Genomic DNA, 14627 nt, shown 5'->3' on the forward strand with positions numbered 1-14627 from the left:
GGAGTTAAAAAGCTAAAAGTTATTATACGTGTAAGCTAAAAACAATAAGATCAGTTCATAAAAATATTTGACCCGAAATTAGCCTCTGTTTTGTCTGACCACGATTGCGTGTAAGACACCGGTCCAACCGGGTTCAACCCGGTCCAACCTGGTTCGGCTCCCCCTTTTTTTAATATAAATTTTGCCCGGACCTTTTGAAAGAAAGGAATCACAAGGGCAAAGTCCCCGCTAAGCTGAGCTTGTTGCGTTGACCCTGCTCTCTACCCTCCGATCAAGCAATTCCTGGTCTATGGCAGAATTTAGAGTCCAAATTTTAACGTGCGCACATAGCCGCGCACGGCCGGTCCCCTCACTGACTTCGCCTGGCAGCGGCCTGCCACCAACCACAGCCATACCCGTCAGGAGCCGCTCAAAAACGTCAAGCACACGCCGCGTTTCGAACCCGGACTTTTTCAACCGGGACGTGCGCTCTCACCATATGGCACATGGAGTCCAACGCTCTACCGACCGAGCTACCGGGACGGACATTTACCTTGGGGTTTCGCCTCGTGACATTGACAGACGTCAGACACCTTGGCCGAACTTTAGCCGAAACACTGAGTAAGCTGCGCAAGGCGATAGGTGCTCGTAGCGTTGAGGTTGGGTAACCTGTGAGCTGAATGCGATGTCGTGAGTTCGAGCCCCACTCCCGGGTCCGTTTTTAGCTAGACACGAACCAAAACCTTTCCTTCTACTGCAACACAGATAAGCACGATGACATATTTCCCCAATATCTTTCCCCGTTATCCTCTCCAAAAGTCAAAATTATCGCTTATCAATGTTCAGCTAAGTTTCATTTTTTAAAGAAAAATATTTTTGGTCATTTGTCTGGAGCCGTTTCAACATTTTTCTTTTATGCTTCTTATCGACCCGATAAAACCCACCAAAACTGAACGTGCCAAATGAAAAATATCTAACTCAAATAACAGTTTGGAAAAGCCTCATCATGCATCATGAAAAGCATCATGCAACTATCGACTGAACAGTTGCATGCTATGAATACGTCCTAGATTTCAATTATCATTGTTCAACATTTTGGCTGGAACTGACGGTGCCTCTGGCTTGCCCGTTTGTTTGAGATAATGATTCCCTTCAGTCGCATTCCTGCCGGTTCCACGTGAACAGGATACCACCATACCGGAGTGAACGCACCCGCAACCATCATCCCCTCCCCTCAGCCTCGGCGCAGTGGCGGGCGGCGCGGCCCTGCCCGGCGCTACGCACGCCCCATGCGCCGTGATACCGCGTCACCCCCCCTCCCTCCTTCCCCCACAATGACCGGTGACCTCACTTCCCTCGGGATTTGGACTCGCCCTACCCCGACCGTAGCGCCACGTGGTGGCTCTGGAGATCTTAAATAGACCCACTGTACATGCTCGTTGAAGCGCAGTCGCAGGGGGCGCTTCGTTTCACCTATGTACACACAGTCATGTCCATCCTGGCGACAAAGTTCACATCTAATTTCATATACAACATTTTTCTGTGTACGTACAATCCCCCACGAACCCAGTTGAACATGTGTGGCATCTCCTACCCCCCGGACAGGCTGGCTTCGACATAGCGGATCGTACTAGTTTGTTTTTTATTTTTTCCTTGTTTTGCCACGCCACCCGTATGTCTAAGCCTGATCTTTTGACCTTACTTTTTATCTTGCACAGCAGCTCCTCGTCTATGTATGGTAGACAAAGGAACCCGTCAAACTGCGCTCGGCGCTGATGCCCATCAGCCGAAGGTCTTCTCTGTGCTCTCGCCTCTCGCAGAAGCCTTCGGAGAATGTGATTAGGGTACCCATTTTTTGACAGAAGTGTCCATACCTTTCGTATACTTTCCTCTGTTTTTTCGGCGGTAGATGAGTTCCGAATCGCCCGTTGAAATTGACTCCTAGCCATGTTATATTTTGTCACGGTGGGATGCGCTGATTGATAGTGAAGGATGATGCCGGCGTAGGATAATTTCGTCTTAAACTGTCCTTACTTTCTTTCGGTCTAAAGCCTTTGTCATGATTTTCTAGCTTTATGAAGGTATCTAAGCCTGATTATAGGTATTGTTATTGGCCGGTAGGTGTATCTAAACCTGTGTACTCATAGATAGTTTTCACCTTTCAACGGAATTATAATACTTTGTTACAGTGGTACGATATCGATTTTGTCACGAACTGATGTACGTAATTTTGTAGAGGCAGTTGGAACGCGATGCGGCGAACCGAAACTATTGTTAATCTTGATTATATATGTTCGACAAAGGCCAGTGGCCGAAATATCACATATTTTCTATCAATATAGTACATTTTTCGGCACTTTTTTATTCAATATCGAGGAAAGGTCATGCTTATATATTTTCAAATAACATTGAACTTGCAATGAAACAGAGATTAATATGTATTTTTGAAATTTCGAAAAATACGCTTTTTTTGATATATGACATATCGAGTTTTCTTTCGTTTGTATTTTTTTGGACTTTGGGACCAATTTTTTTTGAATTTTTATTTCTTTAAAAAAAATATTTGGCTCATTGTTAAGGAGTATGCAAAAATTAGGAAGGTGTTCTTTCTATAAATGTATTTATTTTACGTCACGATAACGGTTTCAAATAGTGATTTCGGGAGGGGAGCTTACAAATGGCGTGGTAAAGCTGCTTAGTGACATCACGGGCTACTGAAATTTCAATTCAAGTCTGAGTCATCTGAAAAAAGTGAAAAGAGGGTTCAGTCAACCCTCTTTCCTATAAGCGCGAGGGTGAAAAAGACTGTTTGGTTCTGACATTGTTTTGGACGCCAATGACCATAACTGTCCGAGATGAAAGTTACAGGACGCATACATGGTGTCCTCCAGAGGTCTCACAACTTGTATATCTGAAAATTTTTCAAGGTTACATGAGGTCAGGTCGGTCACGTGACATCACTGTTTTGAATCAATGGGGAAATATAAAAACTGTTATTTTGGCGCCGAGAATGATCTAAAACTATCCCACGGACATGGTATCGTGATTTCATGCACTCCTTGCAAAGTTCAATGCTTTACTTTTGCATTGTTAACCTTGCGTGACGTCATTTATGACGTCACTAGGGTCGTACGAGTTTTTCGTCAATAACACCCGATCAAATGGAGCTAGAGAGTCTGGAAAGCCACCAATGGACTCTGGAAGACCTTCCAAATCGAATGATATGCCATATGATACCCTTTGCCCAGCTTCGTGACCTGAGGGGCTCTGACCTGACCTTGACCCGAGGTCAACTGCTTAAGTTGACCTCACCCTAGCAAAAAGTATACCATTCGATGCACCTGAGCTAGGCGAACACAATGATGCCAAAATCGCGGCTCTGCGGCCATTTTTTGCGAAGTTATTTACTAGAAACCGAACCCGTAACTTCAGTCACGTGACCTGACCTCAGACGCTACTGGTTAACCTGAGACCTTAAAACCGGGTACCAATCGCTGAGACTTGTAACGGCACACACGCTCGTTTTTTCCGCGAGGCTCTAGCTCTATTAGAAGCGAAACGGCGTGCTGGGGTCGTATCAACCCCTCCGAAACCCATTTTGTTTGCGGGAAAATGAGGAACTTATATAGAAAGAACACCTTTCTAATTTTTTGCATGTCGATTTGCAATGACATGAAGATTATTTTGAAAAAATAAAAATGTGAAAAATTTTGGTCCCAAAAGTCATTAGAGGCAAATGAAAAAAGATTAAGTTTTTTGCTCAACAATGAAATTTTTCCTTTGGAATTTTTATTAATTTTTTATTCATCGCAAGCTTAGTGTTGTATTGTATTTTGTATTGAACAATCATGAGCGATCCACATTCTGAAAGTGCGTGGCGATTACTGCTCAGAATCCGTATCCGCGGTTACTAATCTAAACATTCACAGCATTCACACATTCACTCACGTCAAAGCACGGACAGAGACACTTTCGTAGTGCCACAGGTACAACTCACTGTTGGTCAGCGACGATCAGTTGATGCCCCGTCCACTATCGCGGCTTTAACAGATCGGGCAAAGGGGGCGGGAGACAGCTGCGACAGCTGAGCTGGGAGACTGTTGAGTAGAGCAGCGGCTCGATAGCCGAACCGCCGCCTACCCGTTTCCAGCCGTGGTCGCGGAAGGTGAAAGAGGTGGTCTTGCCTGGAGTGTCTCTCCCGGACAGCGCTGTTTGTGACGAACATGGTTGCCAATTCCTCGGGTTCGCCGCGCTGAATGGCTTTGTGGGCGATAACAAGGGTTTGGTAATCAGCCATATGACGCGGGGACAACCACCCGAGCTTTTTTCGCAGGTCAGAGACATGGGCAAATTTACGGCGACCGAAAATGACTCTAGCAGCGAAGTTCAAATTTTTTTGGAGACGATCGAAATTTTTTTGGGACCCATTGCCATAAACTGAGAGGCAGTATTGGATGCGTGAGATAACGAGTGCTGTCACGAGCGTTCTAATGATGCCATCCGGGAGACTGTGGCGCGCATGGGAGAGACCGATCAACAGTCCCGTACACCGGCGGCTGAGTTCGGAGACGTGAGCGTCCCAGGATAGAGTACTGTCAAAAGTGACGCCCAGGTTCCCCACCTGCGCGCACGGCTGCAACGCTGCGTCACGGAACGATACCCTGAAATCTGGCAATTTGCGTAAATTTTGACGACTGCCGAAGACAATGAGCTGTGTTTTACTGGCGTTGACCTTCAGGGCGTTAGCGCAGAACCATTCGTTGAGTGACGCGAGCGAAACCTCCATGCGCGAGATGAGAACTCCGAGGTCCCTGGCAGGACCGCTAACCAATACTTGGGTGTCGTCGGCATATTGAAAGACTACTGCATCACCCGCGTACAGCGATAAGTTGTTAGAGAAGATGGTGAAAAGTAACGGCCCTAACGCAGAGCCCTGGAAGACACCCATGGTATTAGGAAGAGGCCGAGACAGCACTCTACTTCCGGACCCATTTTTCAACGACACGCTCTGGGTGTGTCCATGAAGATAGGCGGCGAACCAGGAAATATCGATACCGTGCAGCATAAGTTTTTGCATCAGAAGCTCGTGGTCTATCACGTCAAAACATTTACTAAGATCGAGAAGGCATAGCATTGAGATCTCACCCCTGTCGGTGGCGGCCAGGATGCGTTCAGTGACGGACAACAACGCGGTTTCAGTAGAGTGCCGGGGGCGGAAGCCGTGCTGTGAGGATGCCAGAAGGTGATTATGAGAGAGATAGATGTAGAGCTGCTGATGGACAATGCGCTCAACCACTTTCATGACTACAGGAACCAGGAAAATGGGCCGGAAGTTTGCGGGGTCTGAAGGATTGCCGGATTTGAACAGAGGGTGAACCATGGAATGTTTCCATGAATCGGGGATATCGGATTGAATTAAGCAGGTATTGATAATATGCAGGATGACACCACCAATAGCTCGGAATCCGGCTTTCAGCATGCGAACGCAGACACTGTCGGTACCGCAAGCACCCGAGCTACGCATGCTGAAAATCGTCCGCTCAAGCTCGGCAAGTGTGATTTCTCGAAGTTGAAAACTGCATGCGCCAACACGGGTAAGACGTACATTCAAATCGGTAGGTGCGTTTTGGGCTCGGATCTCGGCAGCGACACGAGGACCGACGGATACAAAGAAAGAATTTAAGTCATTGGCAGATAGGTCAGGCTGAACATCAGAACCATCCTTCTTACCGGCAACCACCGACCTGATACATTGCCAAACTTTGTTGGGGCCCCGTTCCCCGATTTCCCTCTCTTTTGATTGTTTACTTTTTGTTGGTTGCTTAACCCGTTCTTGAGTTATAGGCCATCAAACTCACCGTTACATACCGAAGTTAAAAAAATGTAATGCAATATAACTCAAAAAGTTTTGATCTGAGAAGTCTGATATTTTGCCAGGCGTCTTTGGGGCCTATGATCACCCCTAGGACCGATTTTCATTAAAATCTGAGAGATGAGGGTGACGGGCCTGGTACTATTGCTTCCAAATTAAGCTTGATTCGCGCCTGGCTCTAGTACTGCATTGAATACCCTCCCGAACCCCTCCCGCATCGCCAGGGTAGCTGTCCCGGTGAGGTGCGTGTCAGACTGAAGCAGTGCGTGGACCTTGTGCCTGAGGCAGGGACACCGGTGTGACCTGTGATAATGGCGGGCACGTGAGCGTGACGCATAGCTGTGTCACATTCTATCCAATCAGGGATGATGAGAGCGCCACAGTGCAGTGGTCAGGACGATGATCGGGTGGGGGAGCGCTGGATGGGCGTGTTACGGGTGAGAAAATATTTGGCACACTTGGCAACTTGAGTGCTACACGGACTTATACGCTAAACCTTTTCACATTTTCTGAAGCAGGGAATCAATTTATGTCCTAGACGTCGCTGGCCGAGGAGAGTGCCTTCTCAGACATTATTTTTTCCAATTGCACGAAGCAAGCAAACAATCGTGTTTTTTTTAGATTTTCGAGCTTTTTCGAATGCCGCTTACCACGTGTCGCATACGTGGGCGTGGCCTGCAGGAGCCGAGTTAGTGGGGGGGGGGGAGGGAGGTGGTTGGCGCCGAGCACCTGCTTGGCGCGGGTTAATAATTATCTGAAGATATTTATAATATATGTTCAGATTATATTGACATTATTGTTTTAAATCATAGGTAGGGGAGAGTGGGGTAAGATACCCAGGGTGGGAAAGACGCCCCACCCCCTCTAGCGGCGAAACAAAGAATCGAATATGAAAATTAATGTTCTTAGCGTAAAGCGGAAGCCTGCCTTGTTAACTGCACAAAACTTTGCGAAGCTCAGTTGGGCAACGGATGGCTGGTGATTGCATGTTTTTTATTTGTTGCTTTCAAAAAATATTTTGGTGTCAAAACATTGTAAATATCAAAGAAGATAGATAATTTTTGCGTCCCTTGCTATAGTCGTGATACATTAATCCTCGCCCTGGCAGGGGGGTCGATGCGACCCCCCCCTAAGGTTTTTCAAAGATAGCGTAAAAACGGCGGCGCTTTGGCACAGCCTATGGGGCAACCTTTTTACATATGACCTGAAAATTTCAGGTCCGGGTAACCTTGGGTCAGGTTACCAGGTCAGAAAAACCGGTACAAGGTCATGGTCAAATTTCAATTTTCTTTTTGCACCTGTCCAACTCACAGTTTTTCACTGATTTCCTTCAAACTTTCAGGATGTGCTAAGTTCACCGAGTTGTATAACATATAGTTCGTTTTTTTTTTAGGTCACTGACCTGAGGTCAGTTAGAGGTCATTACGTCGTAACGACGATATCGTCGCAGAAGTAAAGGGGGGGCAACTATATGCCCCCCCCCCCCCAGAGGCCGGCGGGTGGCGCGGAGGCCCAGCGGCCGCCGGGTTAATGTCCCTAGCGTAAAGCGGAAGCCTTCCTTGTTAAAGGGACACTCCCACCTTAACATTAGTTTTGAGTTGAGATAGCCAAATTGGTGGCCATGGCCTGCAAATACCGGTTTGGGCACTCACAACATCGAAAAATGCTTTAATTCGAAGATATGGAATTTCAAACTTGCAGTTTTCGGATTCTAAGGGGCTAATGCATTGGAATGCCCCCTTAGAATTTGTGACGTCAGCGGAGATCTAACAATTTTTAAATCTTAGACTAAAACCATCGTTAACACGTGGTGGTATACGCTGCTTTGCGCGCAACGTCTGCCGCACTTTAAGGCTGCCAAATTATTGCTTCCAAATAAAGTCGCTAGTAACAGGGGAGATCCCAAAAAGTAAACAAAAGTAAAAGCCTAATATCTTGAAAACCAGTGAATATTTTTCGGTGAAATTTGGTAGATATTCGTTTTCGCTCTTTCTGAAGCAAGGGACATCACTTTCATGCCAATTCATTAACTTTTTTGAAGGTGGGAGGGTCCCTTTAACTGCACACAAAATTGCGAAGCTCAGTTGGGCAACGGCTGGCTGATGATTGCATGTTTTTTATTTGCTGCTTTCAAAAAATATTTTGGTGTCAAAACATTGTAAATATCAAAGAAGGTAAATGATTTTTGCGTCCCTTGCTATAGTCGTGATACATTAGCATGCGTGTACTGTTTCCCTAACAGTTTGTTTCAGGGTGTAGTTTTATGGCTAACAAATTGTACTGATTTAATGTTACTCATTACCTTGGGGTAAGATGCCCCCTGTCCTGATGGGGAAAGACGCCCCCTAAATCCGTAGGCTGTCCTTCAAACAGCCCGTCAAATCATTTATTACATACTTTTGATGTAGACAAAAGCCGATCTGGGACTATTGAGAGTCCAGTACGGTCGAGTGCTCCCCATGCCGGTCTCTCGGCCCACATAGCGACTTTTTGGGCGGCATCTGACTCTGAGAGCCCTCACGACGGCCTCTGTGGGCCCCATTATTGGCTCCAGGGCCCCTCTCGACATCCTTTGAGGGCTCCCACGTTGGCCCCACGGGCCGCGCTGGCATCGGAGGTCCCCACGATGGGCTCGAGGGCCCTCAAGCATCATGAAGACCTATAAGAGCCCCGCAGTGGTCTCCTGCGGGGACGCTTCGAAAAGCTCCTGCAACCGGACGCTTCGAAACAGTCTAGCCTCCTCCACGTTTCCGCCTCAGTCATCCTGTTACTGCTGTATCTGCAGTCTGCAGCCATGCCATTCCACTTCTATTCTCCACTTAATCTCCATGATATGCACCGCACAATGCGATAAACACCACTGATTCTTCATGATCTGAGCACTGCCAATGCGCTCCACGCCTCAGCCGACCAGACTGAGAAAAATGGCGGCGAACGCGGACGCGCATACGTCCTTTTGCGCATGCGCGAAAGGAAACCCCCGTAAGCTACTTTGAGAACACCTCCACGGATATTTTACACCTTTAAGAAGTAACGGGCGTCTTTTAAAAGCATTTACAAGGTAATTGTAGGCCTCAAGGTGTAAACGTACCGCTTTGATGTCGTTTTAATACCTTCTTTGGTGTACATAAACTGATCCCATCTTTTCATAGTCTAGATATACTTTTTGTACCTCAACGGTGTTTGATAAACTAACCGCCTTCATTTCTACTTCGATAAAAAAAGAAGGGATGTGTTATGGAAGTGTACGATCATTCTTTTGAAAATACCACTGACTTTAAATAGTGCATTCGGCGTAATTGCAGTCTCTGTACAATATTCATGAAATACTTTGGTGTAAAATAAACCAGCTCGGTGTTAATATTCTTATGTGTGTACAGTGGTGCGGCAAGCGAGGATCAAGCTTAATTTGGAAACAATAGTGCACTGGTGCTGCGGCCTGCGCCAGGACGTTGTGCCGCTGTTATATTGACGTGTTTGGGTGCGCCAGGACGGCATGCTGTTGCTCCGGCCGTACCAGAGCAGTATCGTGGCCTGGTCGATGCTGGTCTCGCCCGAGCTGACGTTCCTGGCGGACGCCTCGATCCAGCTGGACTACTGGCTCTGGTTCAACATCTCGCAGCCTCACACTCCCGTCAGCTTCATGTTGTTCAGGTCAGTTTTGTTTTTGTTTTTGACAAAAAGTTTTTGATTTTTTTGACAAAAGCAAATCGATTTTCGTAGCAACAAATTTATTCATTCAAAGTTTTCAAAATTTGTAATCCCGAGAGCTGTGCGGCTGATGGAATACCAAAATTTACCGCTCATGAGCGACTGGTCAGAGGTGGCGGCGGTTGTTTCACATTTTTTATCTTTTGTTCCAGAGTGGTGCTTCGAGTTAACCCGCGCCCCGTAGGGGGGAGCGAAACGCCCCCCCCCCCCTTTCCTTTTCCGTGGATATCTCCTAAACGGCTTCAGATATCGCCACTAAACTTTCATGAACCCCCCGGGGATCAATTTTACACATTGTGACAAAAAATTCCAGAGACTTTGATAGGTCGGCCGTAAATGACGTCAGAATGACGTCATGTTCTGCGATTTCCAACCGAAAAAAAACTTCGCGAAAAGAGCTGTCAGGCCTACAGAGTACAGCTTTTAAGATACAGAAACATGACCTTCACATAAAAGGTGTAGAATTGATAGGGCTACAAAACTGCCATCTCGGATTTTTAAATTTTTTGAATTTTGACCCACAAAAATCAAAAAGTAATTTTTTGCATATTTTAGCCAAAAAATCCAAAAAGTTTGTTGATTTTCGAACAAACGGAATATATATGATAGTACCTACTGTCTTCTATCTACATACCAAATTTTAGATCAGTATCTCTTTTTGGCCAAGTTATAGCGAAAAACCTGTTCAACACTGATATGTCAAATTTTCAAACTCATTTCTTGGCAATTCTAGACCACGTAGGGCAATTCTAGACCACGCACCATTAGACTCCCTGTGACGAGCTGCATCGAATCGATACCCATTTTATGCAGAAATATCAACGTCAAAATTTGACCTAATTTGACCTGACCTTGACCTGACCTTCACTAGAACGTAACCTAAGCTGGCCCCAAGAGCTGCCTGACCCACATAATCGAATTCGTCATGTAAAATGGACCATAAAACATGTATCACGCGACACTTTCATATTGTGACCCTCAGCGACTTGACCTCTGTGACCTGACCTGGTAGTAGTGACCTCAGATAGCAAAGTATGTGTTTGACGAATAATTTACCATCGATGATTTTCAATAACTTACCAGTTTACTCAATTTCACAACGCGTTTCTTGAAATGCCTGTGAACGGTGAAAATCTGACCTTTGACCTGACCTGTGACGTCATCGGTTTGACCTAAGTCAATAAAATCTAGTCACAACTCACAAGGTAGTTACTTGGTAAGGCTATCGAACCCCGTTTGAATTTTCGAAATCGGCCGGTAAATTTCCGAGATCTTAGGGGTGGGGGCGAAACGCCCCTCTCCCCCTACGAGTGGTAGGGTCCGCCGATAGCTCTACGGGGCGCGGGTTAAAGGGACCCTCCCACCTTCAAAAAAGTTAATGAGTTGGCATGAAAGTGATGTCGCTCGGTTCAGAAAGAGCAAAAACGAATATCTACCAAATTTCACCGAAAAATATTCACCGGTTTTCAAGATCTTAGACTCTTACTTTTGTTTACTTTTTTACTTTTTTTTGTTTTCTTTTATTTTTTTACTTTTTCTGTTTATCTCGAAATTTTGATATCGGTGACCTAAGGTCAGGTCAATTTCTCGACCTCCCCATTATAAGTCAATGGGGGAAAATCAACTCCCTGTTTTTACCACTAAAACGGGTCGGAATGGCCCCATATACCATACATGACTTCATATACGATCACCCTTCACTACCTTGAGGTCTGTTTTGCTGTTGGACAGCTGTAAGGCCATGTGACGTCATCAAAGGTCACCAAAGGTTTTTTTGCCAATAACTCCGTACAGGAACAAGATACAGCCGCGCAGATGGTCTCATTGTGTTCAGCTCGTCAAGACGCATCGAATGATATGCATGATGACCTCAAGGTCACGTGACCTGAGGTCAACCTTTGACCTTGACCTTTCGAGGTCAACATATATATCATTCGATGCGGATTGACGAGAGGATCACGATGATGCCCTTAATGTGTTCCTATCCGGACTAATTCGAAAGTTATTCGAGAAAAACTCTCTCCATATCTAGAGTTTTTCTCCGCCATTTTTTTTTATTCAGTCCTCCCTCCAACGGGCACTTGTGTCCCATTTACAGGAGGGCTCCTCCTCCTCCTGGCCCTTGTTCCCCCACCCCCAGGCTACGGCTGAAGTGGGAGCCTACCCCACACCTGGTGACACAGCCGGGGACGACGCCCACGGAACGGGCGGAACCGGGAATCGAACCTGAACCCGGCACCGCCCGCACCGCGGGTCGACGCCTTAGCCGACTGCGCCACCAGGGCCGCCGACTTTTTGACTTTTTGACCCCTGTGACGTCATCTTTGACCTGACCTGAAAATGACCTGTGTAAAAATTGTAGACCTTGTCCGTGCGTATCCGATGCCGTTTACCGCTTTTCGCTATCTTGCTTCGTTCTCGAGATCTCAGGGGGGGGGGCGGTCATCCGCCCCCCCGTCGGTACTAAGTTGGCGCAGACCCCCGTCGGTGCGCGTGTTAAGGCCCTACATCGTCGGCGGCTCTGAGGACCCCACACTGGCGCCTCTGAAGGTCTTACACAAGCGCATCTGACGGCTACCTACCTGCAACTCTGTGGGCCCCACACTGGTGACTCTGAGGGCTCCCAGCGACGCCTGAGAGTACCACGCCGGTCTCCAGGATCCCACAGGGCTCCTGAAGGCCTCTACTGACCCCTTGCTGGCCTCTCGAAGTCCTTTTGCCCCCATGCCTGTGTCTCTGAGGAGTGAGCACCCCCACAACGGTGCCTTTGAAAAATGAAAGTCCACCGGTGACTGTGAGGGCTCCACACAGACACCTCTGAGGTCTCTACATCGCCATCTCTGAGACACCGGTGTCTATTTAGGCCCCACATCGACGACTGTGAGGGTCCCACACCGGCGTTTCTGCGGCCCCACACCGGTGCCTTTGGCAGACAGCCACCGGTAAGTGTAGGTCCTACACCGGTGACTCTCGAGGGCCCAACCGGCGTCTGAGAGTCCCATGCCGATCTCTAAGGACTCTACAGGGCTCCTGAAGATAGTGCCGGCCCTCACTTGCCGGCCTGTGAAGACTCGTTGTTGGCATCATATGGCCCATTACCAACCTCTGAGGGCCCTTTGCCGGTCTCTGATAGGCCTTTCTGGGTTATCAAGCATTCGCACAAACAACTCCAAGGGCCCCACACACAGTCATCTGTGAGGGGTGTGGGCTCAGCGTCACACCAGCGTCTGAAAGATCACCACAACGGCGTCCATGTGAGGGCCTCACATCAGCACCTCTGAGCGTCCACACCGGCTCCTTTGTGGTTCCTGCACCAGTGCCTCTGAGGGCCACACACCGATACCTTTGAGAGTCCCACGCCAGTACCTCTTAACCCTCGCCCTGGCAGGGGGGGGGGGGTCGATGCGACCCCCCCCTAAGGTTTTTCGAAAATAGCGTAAAAACGGCGGCGCGCAGCGCCGCCAAATTTGGCACAGCCTATGGGGCAACCTTTTTACATATGACCTGAAAATTTTATGTCCGGGTGACCTTGGGTCAGGTCACCAGGTCAGAAAAACCGGTACAAGGTCATGGTCAAATTTCAATTTTCTTTTTGCACCTGTCCAACTCACAGTTTTGGACTGATTTCCTTCAAACTTTCAGGATGTGCTAAGTTCACCGAGTTGTATAACATATAGTTCGGTTTTTTTGAGGTCACTGACCTGAGGTCAGTTAGAGGTCATTACGTCGTAATGTTAAGCCTATGGGAAAATACTAAATTCCGAAAATACTGGAGATATCTACTTCTTTCTATCACTTTTGTGCTTTGAATCCATAGTAAATAACAGCAGGTCACTTAGTGCTTCGTTGTTTGGTGTACTTATCCATGGGTCAGGTCAAATGAGGTCAACTGAGGTCAAATGACGTTCTTGCCAATAACTTGGCACATAATGACGCTAGAGCTTAAAAAATGGTATCATTGTGTTCCTGGTGATCAGCCGAATCGAATGATATGCGATATGATTCAATTTGGTTAACTTGAACTTAATTTATAATTTTAAGTTTACTTAAAATTTAAGAAAAACTTTAGGTACACTTAAGCAAGCTAAAAAGTATATCATTCGACGCGCCTTGACGTGCTGAGTTCACTGGTGCTTTTCTTTTTGCTCTATCTTAATTAGATTAAAAGTTATAAGCGAAAAACTTTTGACCCGTTTTTAGCGAAATTTTTACATTTATACCCCCCAAAACCCCCCTAAATATTGACCTAGAGCAACCAAATTTGCACAGGGGCGAGAACTCCAGGGGGCCCACCTACCTACCAAATTTGGTGTTTCTAGGTGCCATAGGAGCCAATCGCGAGGGGGGGGGGGGTCGCATCGACCCCCCCCTGCCAGGCCGTGTTATGAAAAATGCCCTGCCAGGGCGAGGGTTAAGGTCCCATACCGGCGGTCCTGGGTCGGCTCTACATATACATCAGTGATTCTGAGGGCCCCACCGGCGTATGAGGACCATACACATCAGTAGACGGCCATCCATCGGCGCAACTCCGATTAGGTCCCACACCGTGGACTCTTGAGGGCCCCGTCGGCGTCTGAGAGTATCTTGGGCTGAGTTCTTTCGGTCTACTGAGAACATTTCAGATTCGCCTAAGACGAGGAGGTCAGACATCGAACTTGTAATCGAACACCGACTGACACCCCAAAGGGACAAAGTCCATCCCTTTGAGAAGGAAGCGTTTCGGTGGGTCTTCCCCTCAATCAATCAAACACTCAACACGGAGAGGTATGATTATTCTTTCGGGTAAGCGTGATCATTGTTTTAGAGGAAACTTTGTTTCGGTCAAGTAAGAATATCGCAGAGCTATTGGATGAGAGAAGCTGTTTGTTTCCGGTGTTTGGGAGAGACCCGCGCCGGGCCGGGGGTGTTTGAACACCCACTGCGGTTTTTCGCAGATATCCGAAAAACGGCAGACCCATGTCCCCATGTCGCCTTAGGTCAGGTCACCAGGTCACGCCAAGTGACCTCACCTCAGAAAAATAAGAATGCTCGTCATAGCTACACCGACTGAACGATTGCCTTGAAA

General features: G+C 47.3%; 1 protein-coding gene across 1 annotated transcript in view; it reads left to right on the forward strand.

Moving 5' to 3' along the window:
* LOC122370485 overlaps positions 1-14627 on the forward strand; it is a 51700-nt gene that overhangs the window by 19693 nt on the left and 17380 nt on the right. Inside the window, exon 2 of the mRNA XM_043346141.1 lies at positions 9342-9505. Within this exon, the coding sequence (XP_043202076.1) occupies positions 9348-9505 (158 nt within the window). The 5' untranslated portion in view covers positions 9342-9347. The remainder of the gene's footprint in view (positions 1-9341; positions 9506-14627) is intronic.

This window comes from Amphibalanus amphitrite, unplaced genomic scaffold (assembly GCF_019059575.1).
Source record: "Amphibalanus amphitrite isolate SeventyFive unplaced genomic scaffold, NRLGWU_Aamphi_draft 001136F_arrow, whole genome shotgun sequence".
In the NCBI taxonomy this organism is placed as follows: domain Eukaryota; kingdom Metazoa; phylum Arthropoda; class Thecostraca; order Balanomorpha; family Balanidae; genus Amphibalanus; species Amphibalanus amphitrite.